This window comes from Nerophis ophidion, linkage group LG13 (assembly GCF_033978795.1).
Source record: "Nerophis ophidion isolate RoL-2023_Sa linkage group LG13, RoL_Noph_v1.0, whole genome shotgun sequence".
Classification (NCBI taxonomy): domain Eukaryota; kingdom Metazoa; phylum Chordata; class Actinopteri; order Syngnathiformes; family Syngnathidae; genus Nerophis; species Nerophis ophidion.
The window spans coordinates 57664962-57683503 of NC_084623.1; the positions used below are offsets into that span (position 1 = coordinate 57664962).

At 41.2% G+C, this 18542-nt stretch overlaps 1 protein-coding gene and 1 long non-coding RNA gene across 2 annotated transcripts in view; one reads left to right on the forward strand and one right to left on the reverse strand.

Moving 5' to 3' along the window:
* The window catches only part of pdgfd (platelet derived growth factor d), a 130996-nt gene that overhangs the window by 99108 nt on the left and 13346 nt on the right, over positions 1-18542 (forward strand). Inside the window, exons 5-6 of the mRNA XM_061919266.1 lie at positions 6569-6622; positions 10039-10243. Of these exons, the coding sequence (XP_061775250.1) occupies positions 6569-6622; positions 10039-10243 (259 nt within the window). The remainder of the gene's footprint in view (positions 1-6568; positions 6623-10038; positions 10244-18542) is intronic.
* On the reverse strand, positions 1705-10681 carry LOC133564776 (uncharacterized). The gene is made up of 3 exons (XR_009809332.1): positions 10025-10681; positions 6947-7048; positions 1705-2283 (listed from the first exon to the last, which is right to left on the reverse strand). It is a non-coding gene; the product is annotated as an uncharacterized LOC133564776 (long non-coding RNA).

Below are 18542 nucleotides of genomic sequence, written 5' to 3' on the forward strand. Positions count from 1 at the left end.
TCTTTGGCCAGGCTACGGCGTGCCCTGCCTCGCTGTCGGACTGCCGGCTCCACTTCTCCACAAAATCTATGTGCATTATAGAAAAATCCATAAATTAGCCACAGTGTTCAAAGCGTAGGAAAAAATTAGGGCCTTATAGCCCCGAATTTACGGTAGTTACTTCTTTGTTGTAGAATAAATGGTTAAAGTTCAATTCTAGTCACCTCCTATCCTTAAAAATACCAAGATCTGGAGGAACTCTTTCCTCCAAAAGTGAGGGTTCCAACAGTAATTTGCATTTCTGCATTGGTTTGAGAAACTTAAGCTCCTTCTCCTTGTCAATGTGTTCATTCAGGTGGTTCAAGTGTGCACCTTGACTTCAGCAGGTCTAATTTGTTCTCCTCGGAGCTGTCAAACTGATAAGAGGGAGGAGAAGAGGAGGAGGAGGAGGAGAGAAGGCAGCCATGGAAGAAGAGAACAGGTGTTGGAGATGCTATCAGCAAGTCAGCTAATGACTTCAAGAGTCGGAACCAGGAGAGGCAGACTGCAGAGAAGTTTAGTTGGAGAACATGGATTGCATTAGAGACTTAGTAGGGAGTTAATATAGAAGTTTAGTTGGAGAACGTGGATTACATTAGAGACTTAGATGCTACGTACAGGGAGGAGTCGACGGCACAGACAGCAGGGGCATTGTTTTCAAGCTCCGTTTTATCATATATTTACACAATATATATAACAAACTAATATAATTAAACAAGGGTATGGAGTGTGACTACATCCAAAAGGGGTGCATGGTGTTTGACAATGTGAGTTACCGGGAGTGTTGAGCAAGAGGCAGAAGTCCCGGGGAGGAAAGGCAGGCTCGAATGTCTGTGAGACAGGCAGGTAGTCCGGGGAACAGCGAGGTGTCAACCAGTCCGTGTCCAAGCGGCGGTCGAGGATCGAGGGAGGCAGTGCAGGAGGAGTCGAGGCACAGAGCTGGATCACGAGTGACAGGGGAAGCACTGCGGGAAACACAACTGGGAAGTCACGGAGAGAGATCAAGTACTCGGGAGGGAAGCCAGCGGCGGGATGCTTACGACGGGAACAGATGATTACGTTCTGGCCCGGAACGCAGGTTTGCACTGGCTTAAGAAGGCAGGACCTTTTGATCAACCACAGGTGTGCTGCACACTGTCCTGATCCGATATTGATATCTGATGTCGGTCCGATATCAGTGATCCATCCATCTTCTTCCGCTTATCCGAGGTCGGGTCGCGGGGGCAGCAGCCTAAGCAGGGAAATCTAGACTTCCCTTTCCCCAGCCACTTCGTTAAGCTCTTCCCGGGGGATCCCGAGGCGTTCCCAGGCCAGCCGGGAGACATAGTCTTCCCAACGTGTCCTGGGTCTTCCCCGTGGCCTCCTACCGGTTGGACGTGCCCTAAACACGCGTTCGGGTGGCATCCTGACCAGATGCCCGAACCACCTCATCTGGCTCCTCTCGATGTGAAGGAGCAGCGGCTTTACTTTGAGTTCCTCCCGGATGGCAGAGCTTCTCACCCTATCTCTAAGGGAGAGACCCAAACTCATTTGGGCCGCTTGTACCCGTGATCTTATCCTTTCGGTCATGACCCAAAGCTCATGACCATAGGTGAGGATGGGAACGTAGATCGACCGGTAAATTGAGAGCTTTGCCTTCCGGCTCAGCTCCTTCTTCACCACAACGGATCGATACAACGTCCGCATTACTGAAGACGCCGCACCGATCCGCCTGTCGATCTCACTCGTGAACAAGACTCCGAGGTACTTGAACTCCTCCACTTGGGGCAGGGTCTCCTCCCCAACCCGGAGATGGCATTCCATCCTTTTTCCTATGTCAGTGATATAATTTATAATAGGGGGGGTAAAAAAAAATAGATTTTCAGATTAATTGCCATTCTTTTTTTCTTATTTTCTCAGATTAAAAAAAAACAAAAAATTGGATGCACAGTTCTATAAGCAGCAAGGTTCAAAGCGTAGGAAAATAGTATCGGCATGTAGTCTGAAAAATGCAAACATGCACTATTTGAGTCCTAATGGCATCTCTGGTGTATGTTTTGAGCGACAACATCCTTTCGTGCGTCCGCAAACATTATGGAGTCGACATCAAAGTATTTATTTGATTTTTGTTTATGAGATGAAAGCTGACATGTGGGATTTTAATGACTTTGCTCATACGTGGACTCGCGCTTTTCCAGCAGCTGCGGGATGAGGTCAGGCGGGTCTTTCCTGTGTGTGCCGTCTCCTCCTGAGGTTAAACGCTGCTTGTCACGCACATCTGGGCCACTTTGGAAAAAAAACAAAAGAAATGGAGACAAAAGATCAAACACGGGGTGGAATTGCTTGGTGTGCACAAGAAATTGTTTAGTTTTTCTTCCACAATCCGATGCCAAGAAATTCCCTTGAATAAAAAAACATTTAACCTCCTGTGTCCGTAGTAATTTGATTCTATGACATGTCGAGCAATATTTACCCCTGAAAGTCCATCCATTTTCTACCGCTTGTCCCGTTCGGGGTGGCGGCCCCTGAAAGTCGTGTCTCTATTACGAGTAGAGAGAGAGACCACTGCCTTGCTTACTGCAGTGTCGGACACACCAGGGATCCACCCTCTGCAACCTCACAAAAAATGTCTTTATTGGCTTTATTTTAACCATAAATCATAGTGTACATGAAACATATGTTTATTATTGCAATTTAGTCCTTAAATAAAATAGTAAACACACTGTGGAGAGGCGGAGCCGACGGCGGGGTAGGGCACGCTGTAGCCCTGCCCAAAATGGCGGAAAGGAGGCGGAGAATGCGGCAAAGCGGAGAGGCGGGGCGTGCCGGGAGCGACGCCGCCGCAATCTAATTCAGGTGCGGGGATCACGCACCGGCAGACAATCAACATATCTCCTCGCAGTGTTTAAAAGGGGAGAAGGAGGAAAGATCGGGGCAGAACGAGTAGGAAACCTATGGCTCGCGAGCCAAATCTGGCTCTTTTGATGACTGCGTCTGGCTCTCGGATAAATCTGAGCTGACACTGCTTAACACGATAAGTAATGAATAATTCTACTTGTAATCACAGTGTTAAAAATAACGTCAAATATATAAAAATGCTCATGCATTTGAATCCATCCATCCTTTTTTCTGCCACACCTGTTCAAGAAGTTGCCTTAAGGGTAAGAAATAATGTATTTATTATTAGTTAGTGTAGAGATAGCCCTCTTGGGGGTTCTTCAACAAGGCCCAGGTGGGCCGTTTACACACCTGTCGCTGATTCCGAGGCCGGTCCTGGCAACACCCCGCTTCGCTGCAGACCCGCAAGCCACGCCCCCTCCTAAATTAGCTTCAGAATAACAACGTTATAACAAAGAACAAGAGGCCTATTATACTCTAGAAATGTTGGTCTTACTTAAAAATGCACACTTTTAGTTGTTTTCAGTGTTAAAAATATATTATATGGCTCTTATGTAAATATATTTTAAAATATTTGGCTTCTTGGCTCTCTCAGCCAAAAAGGTTCCCGACCCCTGGAGTAGGAGAACCCTCAGCAGAACCTGACGAGCGAAAACGACAGAGAGCGAGCCGAAGACAGCGACGACTGAGAGCGAGCGAGTAGCGAGCAGGAGAGAAGGAGCTGAAAAGCGTCCCGACCTGAAGACAAAAGCTTTATTTGAGAAATTAAAAGAATCAAACCTGCTCAGAAAGATGTCCTTCCTTGATGGTCGGTGGAACCTCCAGGACGACAGCAAGCAACTGTCACACATACTAAACAACTTGTCTTTTAGTAGTAAGTAAACAAACAAAGACTCATAATTAGTCTGCTGACATATGCAGTGACATATTGTGTCATTTATACACCTATTATTTTGTACACATTATGAGGGACAAACTGTAAAAAAATGATTATTAATCTACTTGTTTATTTAATGTTAATATCTGCTTATTTTCTGTTTTAACACGTTCTATCTACACTTCTGTTAAAATGTAATAATCACCAGATTGGGAAAAAAATTGTATTTATGAAGAAACTCAATAAAATCGTCATTTATATAATGAGACATAAGTACTTGTTTTGAGGCAATAATACTACTTTTAAGCATCACACGTCTGTAATAAGACACAATAGTAGTAAGTAGAGCCTATAATCATTTGTAATTGCTAATTTCAAGAGCTTTTAAAGCTTAAATATGTCTTTGTGACAGTTGCTTACTGTCGTGCGGGTTCCACGGACCATCAAGGAAGGACATCTCTTTTAGCAGGTTTGACTCTTGTTTATTTTTCAATAAAGCTCAATTCCGGTCGGGTCCTTCTCCTCTGCTCTCTCCTCGGTCGCTTTTCAGCCGGCCGCGTCCCCTCCTCTCGTGGGCTCTGTGGCGCTCTAGCTCTTCATCTGCTGCGGACTCTCCTCCTTACCTCTCAATCTGTCCTCCTTCTCCCCTTTTATACACTGTGAGGAGATATGTTGATTGTCTGCCGGTGCGCGATCAACGCACCTGAATTAGATTGCGGCGGCGTCGCTCCCGGTACGCCCCGCCTCTCCGCTCCGCCGCATTTTCCGCCTCCTTGCCGCCATCTTGGGCAGGGCTCCATCGTGCCCTGCCCCCGCCATCGGCCCGTCGGCTCCGCCTCTCCACAGTCTTGATTCCAGAAAACTTCCTAAGACAATTTTGACTTGTTCCATTGGCAGATGTTTTTTGCTCATTTGTTACACTTTTTAAGAAGGTCAATTTTTCCAGTACAAACACTTTCTAGGGCGCAACATAGCATGTTGAACTTTTTTTTTTTTTAAATACTTCCTGGTTAGACAACATATCGTAAACAACCCATACAGTCCTGCTATCTATTGTCTTAGCAAATGAGACTCGGATAATAAAACAATATATAACAACTGGACAGCACAGTTATCATAAACAGCATTTTTTTTTTATGTTAAATAAAATAATGTAATTTTACCATTTAGAAATGAAGCATCTATTAACTCACATAAAAGTACCAAAAATCGGTACTGTTGAGTACCGGTATCGTTCCCAGGTATTAGGGATTGTTAGCGTATTTGTTCGGAGGTGAAGGGTAGCTGCTCCTACTCTACTAATGTCAATGTAGTGTATTTCATGCCAATGTATGGATACTTTTGACGAGTCATTGATTATTGTTCAGATGTGAAGGGTAGCTGCCCCTTCTTTACTAATGCCAATGTATGGATACTTTTGACAAGTCATTGATTATTGTCAGATTATTGATTATTGTTGAGAAGTGAAGGGTAGCTGCTCCTACTGTACCAATGTCAATGTTCCTACCTGCAAAGCATGTCCGGAATAGTACCATTGCATCCCAGGAGAACAAACCTCACAATAAGCTGTGACCCGCCCATTATGACATTTGTTGCCAATGTATGGATACTTTTGACAAGTCATTGACTATTGTCAGATTATTGTTCATTGATTATTGTTCAGAGGTGAAGGGTAGCTGCTCCTACTTTACTAATGTCAATGTATGGATAATTTCGACAAGTCATTGATAATTGTCAGATTATTGTTCAGAGGTGAAGGGTAGCTGCTCCAACTGTACCATTGTCAATGTAGTGTTATTTCATGCCTATGTATGGATACTTTTGACAAGTCATTAAATATTCTTCAGATGTGAAGGGTAGCTGCTCCTTCTTTACTAATGCCAATGTGTAGATACTTTTGACAAGTCATTGATTATTGTTCATTGATGATTGTTCAGAGGTGAAGGGTAGCTGCTCCTCCTGTACTAATGTCAATGTAGTGTATTTAAATGCTAATGTATGGATACTTTTGACAAGTCATTGAATATTGTTCAGATGTGAAGGGTAGCTGCTCCTTCTTTACCAATGCCAATGTATGGATACTTTTGACAAGTCATTGATTATTGCTCATTGATGATTGTTCAGAGGTGAAGGGTAGCTGCTCCTACTATACTAATGTCAATGTAGTGTATTTCATGCCAATGTATGGATACTTTTGACAAGTCATTGATTATTGTTCATTGATGATTGTTCAGAGGTGAAGGGTAGCTGCTCCTCCTGTACCATTGTCAATGTAGTGTATTTCATGCCAATGTGTGGATACTTTTGACAAGTCATTGATTATTGTTCAGATGTGAAGGGTAGCTGCTCCTTCTTTACTAATGCCAATGTATGGACACTTTTGACAAGTCATTGATTATTTTCAGATTATTGATTATTATTCAGAGGTGAAGGGTAGCTGCTCCTACTATACTAATGTCAATGTAGTGTATTTCATGCCAATGTATGGATACTTTTGACAAGTCATTGAATATTGTTCAAATGTGAAGGGTAGCTGCTCCTTCTTTACTAATGACAATGTATGGACACTTTTGACAAGTCATTGATTATTGTTCATTGATGATTGTTCAGAGGTGAAGGGTAGCTGCTCCTTCTGTACTATTGTCAATGTAGTGTATTTCATGCCAATGTATGGATACTTTTGACAAGTCATTGATGATTGTTCAGAAGTGAAGGGTAGCTGCTCCTTCTTTACTAATGTCAATATATGGCTACTTTTGACAACTAATTGATTATAGTTGTCCCTTCATTCCTCAGCACGACTCGCCTCTGCCTGCTTCACAGACCAACTGGGAGGCCGTCACCTCGTCGGTAAGTCATCGACCTACGGTTCAAATCCTAAAGTCGAACAGACATGTTTGAGTTGAGGCATGATCATGTTAGTCTGTAGTATGTCATCCATCCCGACCTTAAGGCCGGACCCGGTGCAGAATTTCTACGGCATGTAATAAACATGAGTCTTGAGATGTAAAACGCCACGCTTCCTTGGACTAATGTTGCCATAAGCGTGTGTAATCCACGTGGTTTCTAGGAGCTACGTGGTCAGTGACGTATGAAATCATACTAATTAGTGTGCGTATGGAGTGTTTTCTGCATGGATTATCTACAGTGTGTGTGTGTGTGTGTGGAGCCCACTTCTGTTCTAGCCAATCACAGCGTCTCCTTGGCGGCAGTAAGCGCTGGTATTGCGTCATCTGCATCGGGGGTGTCCAAACTTTTTCCACCCAGGGCCACTCACTGAGAAATGAAAGCATTTTTGTTCCAAATTAACAATGTGCACAAATGTGATAGTAAAAGTGATAGCAAAGAAGCAGTTAGTGAAGTAAATAATAATAACACAGAACATCATTGCAATAAAACTAACAATAAAATATAACACTAATAATAATGAATAATAACAATACTTATTGCTATTATCAACAATACACACGTTTCAAATGCAACGATACATATATGTCGTGATAAGTTGAATGACAAAATAAAGAAGATACATGGAGGGGAAGCATGAAGTGGACTATATTAACCTTGTACATTGTTATAGTAAAACGAGGTTACGTTTGATCAGTGTGGCAAGTATTGATATTTTTTTAGCCTTAAGGACTCCCCTTTAATGGAAGGGCTTCTGTCATAAAAATGTTAAAAATACTTAATTTTCATATATAAATATACATATATATATATATATATATATGTATGTGTGTATATATATATATATATGTATATACATACTGTACATGTGTGTGTGTATATATGTATAAATGTATGTATATATACATATATTTTTTTATGTTTATATCTATATATATGTGGAAATATGTATATTAATATCTATATATGTATATATGTGTATATATATACATATATATATATATATATACATATATATGTGTATGTATACATATGTATGTATATACAGTATGTATGTGTATATATGTGTATATATACATACATACATACATACATATATACATACATACGTACGTACATCCATATATATATATATATATATATATATATACACACATACGTACATACATACGTACATACATACATACATACATACATACATACATACATACATACATACATACATATATACATACATATATATATATATATATATATATATATATATATATATATATATATATATATATATATATATATATATATATATATATCTCACCAGGAAAGATGAGATCACCTACCTAGGTTCCATTTTAGAGGCTAATCTTTCCTGTGATAAAATGGCAACCAAGGTAATCAAAAAGGTCAACCAAAGAACGAGATTCCTCTACAGAATCTCCTCTCTGTTCAACAAAAGCCCCTTGAAGATTCTAGCGGGAACTCTCATTCAACCCTTTTTCGAATACACTTGCACCTCCTGGTACCCCAGCACCTCCAAAACCCTCAAATCTAGACTCCAAACATCCCAGAACAAGCTAGTCCGGTTACTTTTAGACCTCCACCCCAGATCACACCTCACTCCAACCAAAATCTCCAAAGTGGGCTGGCTCAGGGTGGAGGACAGAGTAAAACAACTTGCACTGAGCCTGGTCTATAAAATCCGCTACACCTCCCTGATACCGAAGTACATGTCAAACTACTTCCAGAACGTAAATGACCGCCATAACCACAACACCAGGGGGAGCTCCACAAACCACGTTAAACCCAGATTCCCATCTAACAAAGGTCTTAACTCATTCCCTTATATATATATATATATATATATATATATATATATATATATATATATATATATATATATATATATATATATATATATATATATATATATGTAGGTGTGGGAAAAATCACAAGACTACTTCATCTCTACAGAACTGTTTCATGAGGGGTTCCCTCAATCATCAGGAGATTTTAATGGAAGCATTCACATACAATGGTTTATACAGGGCACAGAGTGGGTGGGTACAGGCAGGCGTAGGGTGTGGTGATTGGCTCATGTGTTACCTAGGAGGTGTTTCCGGCTGTGGCGGCATGTTGAAATGATTTCACTGCGCTTGTTGAGGGATGACAGATCTGGATGATATATAATAAACAGTTTCTCTTTTAAGCATAGGTTGCATCTTTTATTACCACTGTTGTAAGGTGTGCTGGATGCAAGAATTTGCCATGTTATTCAATATTCAACATTATTATCTTTGAGGTTCCAAATGTGTTTGCTGAGTTCTGTAGAAATCCGCAAAATCTGGTTTCTAAAGGAGGCGTTGTGATTATTCCATCTGGTTTTGAACGCTCCTTCGGTTAATCCTACGTACGTGTCGGATGTGTTAATGTCCTTGCGCGTTACCTTTGCTTGGTAAACGACGGATGTTTGTAAGCACCCCCCGTTGAGAGGGCAATCAGGTTTCTTGCGACAGTTACATTCCTTATTGGTTTCAGAGTCGTTTAGTCTGGGGGTAGGCAGTCCTTTTGCAATTGCTTTGTTGTGGTTTGAAATGATTTGTTGTATGTTATTCATACAGCTGTAGCTCAATTCAATGTTGTTCTTGTTGAATATTTTTCTTAGGGTGTTGCCTTTGGGGAAGATATATATATATATATATGTATAAATACATATATATTGGCAAAAACACAAAATAGCCAATATTTTTCCCCGAAATTCAAAGTGTAATATTTGAAGTAATTGGAGTCATAAGTAGGTAAATAATTCATAACAGCATTGATTTTAATTATTCTTTTTTTTTTTGTATAGAGAGTGTTTTTTTTTGTTTTTTTTATGATAAAATCACACTTTTAATTTTAAAATTTTTGTCGGACTGATTAACTTCAGATCCGTACGTTGTTCATATGTTTGTCTTTTTTTTTCCATTTGTTTTATGCCCATTTTGTCAAAGAAAACTACAATTTTATTTAGCAAACACACAACATATTTAATAGTAAATGTTTCAAAATTGATTTTTTTGTTGTTGTAAAGTAATCGGAGCCTGAAATAGGTCAATAATTCATGACTTTGATTCATTATATTTTGAGAAATGACAGTTTTGCGTTATTTGAGTCAACATTTTTCTCCTTTCATTTCACTCATTAGCTTTTATTATTCCACTTGTTTGTTTATTGTAAAGTGTTATTTTAAATGGCCATTAAAATGTTAGCTGGCCACACTTTAGACACACCTGCTGAAGTTGTTTCTTTGTCTTAGTCATGCATAAACTCACCAAAAATAACTTAGTCAATGAAATGTATCCAAACCATTGATCTCCCAGGATGCCGAGGCTGAGGCTGCAGTGACGGATGTTCCTCTCTCCCTGGAGGACTTGGACAGAACCGTAGCTGCCTTCGACACCGTGGAACAGCTCCTCAGATCCCTCAACCCGGATACCTGGAGACAAGACCTGGACAACATCTACGCCCAGACGCAGGTTCACTATCGGTCCCGAGCCTATCAGCTGGCAAGCAGGCACAACAAAGGTAAGTTCAAAGACTCCAAGACTTCAAAGACTTCCGCAGAGGTACCTGACTTCTTTTTTGGGTCTTTTTTCTTTCTTTTAAATGCGTCAAACCGAGAACAATGTTAGCTACGAAGAACACCAACCTATTTATTATTAACCCTCAGGAATGGACTAAAGCTGTGTTTAGGGTGAAGTGACGCAAACACGTTTGTTCCTGGATGTTTTCTAGTCAGCTTCTGTATGTGCAACTTGAATTATTTGATACTTCTTTATATTGACAGATGTGCTGTTTTGTTATTCAATGATTACTACCTATGTCTAGCTTGTGCGCTATTCTGTGCTTAGCTGGTGTGTAGCTGCTAGCTCCTAGTAGCTTATAGCCGAGCATGTTTACCTTTTGTAAATGACTTTAGTCAAATGGAAGAAATTGTGTGTTTATTGGAGGACATTTAGATGTTAATTGTCCAGTTTTGCACAAGTAAATACTCTGCAGGGCCGCTTGTATCGCACATGATATCACATACAACTAAACACTCTGCAGGACTGCTTGTATCGCACATGATATCACACATAAGTAAACACGCTGTAGGACTGCTTGTATCGCACATGATATCACACACAAGTAAACACGCTGCAGGACTGCTTGTATCGCACATGATATCACACACAGGTAAATACACTGCAGGTCCGCTTGTATCGCACATGATGTCGCACACAAGTAAACACGCTGCAAGACCGCTTGTATTGTACATGATATCACACACATGTAAACCCGCTACAGGACTGCTTGTATCACACATGATATCACACACAAGTAAACACACTGCAGGACTGTTTGTATCGCACATGATATCACACACAAGTAAACACGCTGCAGGACTGCTTGTATCGCACATATCACACATAAGTAAACATGCTGCAAGACTGCTTGTATCGCACATGATATCACACACAAGTAAACATGCTGCAGGACTGCGTGTATCACACATGATATCACACATAAGTAAACACGCTACAGGTCTGCTTGTATCGCACATGATGTCGCACACAAGTAAACACGCTGCAGGACTGCTTGTATCGCACATGATATCACACACAGGTAAACACACTGCAGGACTGCTTGTATCGCACATGATATCACACACAAGTAAACACGCTACAGGACTGCTTGTATCGCACATGATATCACACATAAGTAAACACGCTACAGGACTGCTTGTATTGCATATGATATCATACACAAGTAAACACGCTGCACAACTGCTATAGCACATGATATCACACGCAAGTAAACACGCTACAGGACTGCTTGTATCGCACATGATATCACACACAAGTAAACACGCTACAGGACTGCTTGTATCGCACATGATATCACACACAAGTAAACACGCTACAGGACTGCTTGTATCGCACATGATATCACACATAAGTAAACACGCTACAGGACTGCTTGTATTGCATATGATATCATACACAAGTAAACACGCTGCACAACTGCTATAGCACATGATATCACACGCAAGTAAACCCGCTGCAGGACTGCTTGTATCGCACATGATATCACACATAAGTAAACACGCTGCAGGACTGCTTGTATCGCACATGATATCACACATAAGTAAACACGCTGCAGGACTGCTTGTATCGCACATGATATCACACATAAGTAAACACGCTGCAGGACTGCTTGTATCGCACATGATATCACACACAAGTAAACACGCTGCAGGACTGCTTGTATTGCACATGATATCAAACACAAGTAAACACTCTGCAGGACTGCTTGTATCACACATGATATCACACACAAGTAAACACTCTGCAGGACTGCTTGTATCGCACGTTGCCACTTTTTCTCCTTACATTTCACCTCCTTGCTCCTTTTTTGCACTTTTTGATATCCATCTAATAGTATTTTCCAAATGCAAAGGTGACATTCGGCCAGTAAATCTTAGAGCGGGGTCGAGGTGACCTTTGGCCCTCAGAACAGTCCCAGCACGCCTTCCTCACGTCCCGTTTCCACCCGGCCTCTCCTTCAATAAATATTTCATTTGTCCGAGGACGCGTGCCACAGTCCCTGGGAGACGTATCAGGACTCCGCAGCACGCCTTGTTCCTGCTTCAACTTCAGCCTGTTCAGCGGTGCAGAAAGGCGCCGACGTCAGCAGTTTGGCTTTCTTTTCATTAATACTCTCTCTCTCTCTCTCTCTCTCTCTCTCTCTTGCCCGGCGACACACACTCACATCATAATTGCAATCCAATAATAAACAATCACTCCATTCCTTGCTCACCTGACAACAACACATGAATAAATATCATATTATTTGCAATGTTCACCTTGACAACACTGTGCGGTTACCATGGCAACGTGTCAACAAAGTGCTTCCTATTTTCTCACTGAATGGATAATTTTCATTTTGACAGAAAAAGTCAATATACTGCTTGAAATTGCATACCTTTTTAACAAATATTACAGTATATTATCATACTTTCCAAACATTTTTCTGTCTAAATGAAAGCAAACTTCCCATCCATCCATCCATCCATCATCTTCCGCTTATCCGAGGTCGGGTCGCGGGGGCAACAGCCTAAGCAGGGAAACCCAGACTTCCCTCTCCCCAGCCACTTCGTCCAGCTCTTCCCGGGGGATCCCGAGGCGTTCCCAGGCCAGCCGGGAGACATAGTCTTCCCAACGTGTCCTGGGTCTTCCCTGTGGCCTCCTACCGGTTGGACGTGCCCTAAACACCTCCCTAGGGAGGCGTTCGGGTGGCAAACTTCCCGTCGAATTAAAAAAAAAAAAAAAGACCTTTTTCTTTACTGGACATTACTGGGTATTGAAAAAAAAACGACTACTGTTTTTTGCGTTAAAATTCTGTTGAGTGAGCTGCCAGTTTTTAACTGTAACTGTTTTTAACAGTTACAGCGTTGGTCGGGCCTGCCTTTGGCTGCTGCCGCCGAGACTCAAGCCCTGGTCTTAGTCAGACCTACATAGAAGTTTTTTATTCATGTCTTTACAACATTCCTAACAGAAGTTACAAGCAGTTTTGTCTGTGTTTTTTCTTAGGGGGCGCTAGAGCGCACTTTTGATTTTTGGGGTTTGGTTTTTGATTAGATGGCAATTTTCGCCGGTCCTAATGTGTGTGTAAAATTTGGTGAGTTTGAAGCATGTTAAGGGGGTGAAATTACAGATTGTTTTTTCTGGATGTTGTTGATAAATGGCTTTCGCTTTGCATAGTAGTGCTTTAACTTGCACCTTGAAGCATTTTAAGGGGGTAAAATTACAGCTCAAAGAGGCAAAAATGACATTTTTTCGGAAAATTTGCGCAGGTTTTTTTGATGGCGCGTAAAATCTAAACCGGAGCAGTAATCAAAACTCTTTCAATAACTTTTAATTAGACGGGTTCAAACTCTCTTGTGTGCGAGTTTGAAGCTGAAACGACAAACACGCTCAGAGGAGATAACGTTTGAAAAAGGTGACGGGTGTTTACAAAACTTTTAATTTGAAGGGGTAATTTTTAACTTCCTGTTGATTTTTTCTGAAGGATGTTGATACTTAAAATGTAGGTCTAAGTGAGACCTACATGGAGGTTTTTGTTTCATGTCTTTCCGACATTCCTACGGGAAGTTACAAGCAGTTTTGTCTTAGTTTTCTTCCTAGTTTTCGCACACTAGGAGCAGTTTTTTCTGTGTTTTATTCAAAAATTGCGCTTTAGAGCGCAATTTTGAGTTTTGAGGTTTGGTAAAGTGTCTTGCCCAAGGACACAACGGCAGTGACTAGTATGGCGCAAGCGGGAATCGAACCTGCAACCCTCAAGTTGCTGGCACAGCCGCTCTACCAACCGAGCTATGCTGTAGTTCACCCAAAAAGATAGTTTCCTAAGATGTATGTTTTCAAAATTGCAATCTTATACTTCTGATGTTTCTCTTAATTTATCAAACACATCCATCCATCCATTTTCTACCGCTTATTTCCTTTTTGGGGTCACGGGGGGCACTGGCGCCTATCTCAGACTAAAGTTGATATAAAGATGTGAGGTTTGAAAGTAAAAAAAAATAATAATACAAAAATAAATATAAGTCTTAAAAAAAATCCACTAAAATTCTTAAGGGTTTAAAATTGCCATTGTTCAAAAATTTTAAATTTGTTAAAATCAATGTTGTTATTAATTATTGACCTATTCAAGGCTCCAATTATTTCAAATCAAATATATTTCAGTTTATACTATTTTTTGGGTAAAATATTGCATATTTTTGTTTGTTTGCCTTTAAAAAACTAACAAAAAACGGCAAAACAAAATAAAAATATTACCCATAAAAATAATTAAAATTGACGGATTTGTTCAAAGTTGATATAAAGATTGAAGGTTTGAGAGTAAAACAAGTAATAATACAAAAATAAATATAAGTTTAATTAAAAAAAAAATCTCCCTAAAATTCTTAGGGGTTTCAAACTGGGGTTTCAAATTTATAATTAATTAAAATCAATGTTGTTATTAATTATTGACTTATTCAAAGCTCCAATTATTTCAAATCAAATATATTACACTTTTTAATGTTTGAGGAAAATATTGCATATTTTTGTTTGTTTGTCTACAAAAAACAAAGCTTTCTATAACAAAAAAAAAGAGCAAAACAAAATAAAACTATTACCCATAAAACATAATTAAAATCGACGGATTGGTCCAAAGTTGATATAAAGATTTGAGGGTTAAAAGTAAAAATAAAAAAACACAAGAAAAATAAATATGTCTTTAAAAAATCCAGTAAAATTCTTGGGAGTTTCAAACTGCCATTTTTCAAAAATGTATAATTAATCAATGTTGTTATTAATTATTGAACTATTCAAGACTCCATGTATTTCCAATCAAATATTTTTCACTTTCTAGTCTTTTGTGGGGGAAAATATTGCATATTTTTGTTTTTACAGTAAAAAAAAACTGGCAGCTGAGTAGCCAGAACCAAAAAAATTACTTTTTTTCACGGACAATATCATGTTGTAAAAAAACCAATGTCAATTTAACACAAACATTCTGGCAACCAACTTGTATCGCACATGATATCACACACATGTAAACCTGCTGCAAAACTGCTTGTATCGCACATGATATTGCACACAAGTAAACACGCTGCAAGACTGCTTGTATCGCACATGATATCACACGCAAGTAAACATGCTACAGGACTGCTTGTATCGCACATGATATCGCACACAAGTAAACACGCTACAGCACTGCTTGTATCACACATGATATCACACACAAGTAAACACGCTACAGGACTGCTTGTATCGCACATGATATTGCACACAAGTAAACACGCTGCAATCTTGCTTGTATCGCACATGATATCGCATACAAGTAAACACGCTACAGGACTGCTTGTATCACACATGATATCGCACACAAGTAAACGCGCTGCAAGACTGCTTGTATCACACATGATATCACACACAAGTAAACACGCTGCAAGACTGCTTGTATCGCACATGATATCGCACACAAGTAAACACGCTGCAGGACTGCTTGTATCACATATGATGTCGCACACAAGTAAACACTCTGCAAGACTGCTTGTATCACACATGATATCACACACAAGTAAACACGCTGCAAGACTGCTTGTATTGCACATGATATCGCACACAAGTAAACACGCTGCAGGACTGCTTGTATCACATATGATGTCGCACACAAGTAAACACGCTGCAAGACTGCTTGTATCGCACATGATATCGCACAAAAGTAAACATACTGCAGGACTGCTTGCATCGCACCTGACATCACACATAAGTAAACACGCTGCAAGACTGCTTGTATCGCACACAAGTAAACACGCTGCAAGACTGCTTGTATTGCACATGATATCAAACACAAGAAATCACTCTGCAGGACTGCTTGTATCGCACATGATATCAAACACAAGAAATCACTCTGCAGGACTGCTTGCATCGCACATGATATCACACACAAGTAAACACTCTGCAAGACTGCTTGTATCGCACATGATATCAAACACAAGAAATCACTCTGCAGGACTGCTTGTATCGCACATGATATCACACACAAGTAAACACGCTGCAAGACTGCTTGTATCGCACATGATATTGCACACAAGTAAACACGCTGCAAGACTGCTTGTATCGCACATGATATTGCACACAAGTAAACGCGCTACAGGACTGCTTGTATCACACATGATGTCGCACACAAGTAAACGCGCTGCAAGACTGCTTGTATCGCACATGATGTCGCACACAAGTAAACGCGCTGCAAGACTGCTTGTATCGCACATGATATCGCACACAAGTAAACACGCTACAGGACTGCTTGTATCGCACATTATATTGCACACAAGTAAACACGCTAGAGGACTGCTTGTATCGCACATGATATCGCACACAAGTAAACACGCTGCAAGACTGCTTGTATCGCACATATCGCACACAAGGAAACATACTGCAGGACTGCTTGTATCGCACCTGACATCACACACAAGTAAACACGCTGCAAGACTACTTGTATCACAAATGATATCACACACAAGTAAACACGCTGCAAGACTACTTGTATCGTACATGGTATCACACACAAGTAAACACGCTACAGGACTGCTTGTATCGCACATGATATTGCACACAAGTAAACACGCTACAGGACTGCTTGTATCGCACATGATATCGCACGCATGTAAACACGCTACAGGACTATATATGTATATATATGTATACATATGCATATATATACATGTGTGTGTGTATGTATATATATATATATGTATATACTGTATGTACACATGTATATGTATATATGCTTACTTTGCTTGCTTATGGCAGTCCATCGATGTCGATGATGACGTTGCTCCAAACGAAGTATTGGATTGGTTATTGTTGTGCTTTTCGCCTGTGCAGAGCCAGGTGGCTGCTCAGGCCTATGCGTGATCCACAGACTTTGTCACAGGAGGGGCAGGGGAAGGCAGCGGTAATGGTCGCTGGTGCTGTGGCACGTTGGTGTCTTTGTGCACGCCGCTGTGCTCTCCGCTCTGTGAACTTCTCCTGAAGATGAGTGATTCCCTGGTGGCAAGTAGAGCTCCAAGTCTGGCGGTCAGCAGCCAGGGACTCCAGTGCTGGTGGTTTGATGTCACACTTTTTCAGGAGAGTTTTAATGTGGTCCTTGTACCGTTTTTTCTGGCCCCCGGCAGACCTTTGACCGACTGAAAGCTGGCCATACAATATTTGACGGGGTAGGCGGTGGGCTGGCATACGAATCACATGTCCGACCCATCTTAGGTGTTTTTGGCCAAGGAGTGCTGTGATGCTGGGTGTGTTGGTCCGGTCATAAATTTCAGTGTAGGGCACCCTGTCTTCCCAGGTCAGACCCAGGATCCTTTGGAGGCAGCGGATGTGGAAGGCCTCGAGACTCTGGATGTGCCTCTGGTAGGGTGTCCAGGTTTCGGAACTATAGAGCAGCGTGGAAAGGCAGACTGCCTTATACACGACTGTCTTGGTGGAGATGGTTAGATTCCTGTTCAGGAAAACCCTGGACCGTAGCCTTCCAAAGGCAGCAGAGGCAAGGCCAATACGGGCCTGGACGTCATCGTCAATGGTGCAGGTTGGCGACAGGGTGCTTCCGAGGTAGGTGAAGTGGGGGACGGTGGCTAATGGGTGCCCGTCAAGGGTGAAGATTGGCGTGTTTGGCTGGGGAGTAAACTCCTGCCCGAGTATTTGTGTTTTCTTGGTGTTTATCTGAAGACCAATGGCACTGTAGATGGAGGCTACCACATTCAGTGCGCGCTGGAGAGACTCTGGTGAGTGTGCAAGTACAGCGCAGTCATCTGCATACTGTAGTTCCAGAATATGCTGGGTGGTGAGTTTAGTGCTGGCTTGGAGGCGACGGATGTTAAAAAGGTTACCATCCAGCCGGTATTGTATCTGAATCCCATCTGTGGGGTCCAGGTGTTTATGGGACAGGAGGGTGACAGTGGAAATAAACATGTTGAATATGGTTGGGGCAAGGACACACCCTTGCTTGACCCCCACATCCACACTGAAAAATGGGGATTGTTGGCCGCCGTTGCTCACACAGGCCTGCATGCCATCATGTAGCTGTCGCAGTATGTTGCAGAACTTTGCTGGTACACCTAGTTTTCCAAGTACTTCCCACAGCAAGTCCCGGTTTACTGTATCGAAGGCTTTGGACAGGTCAATGAATGCCATGTACAAGTCTTTGCGGTGTTCTCTGCATTTTTCCTGTACCTGTCTGGCCACAAAGATCATGTCTGCGGTGCTCCGATCACGTCTAAAGCCGCATTGAGATTCGG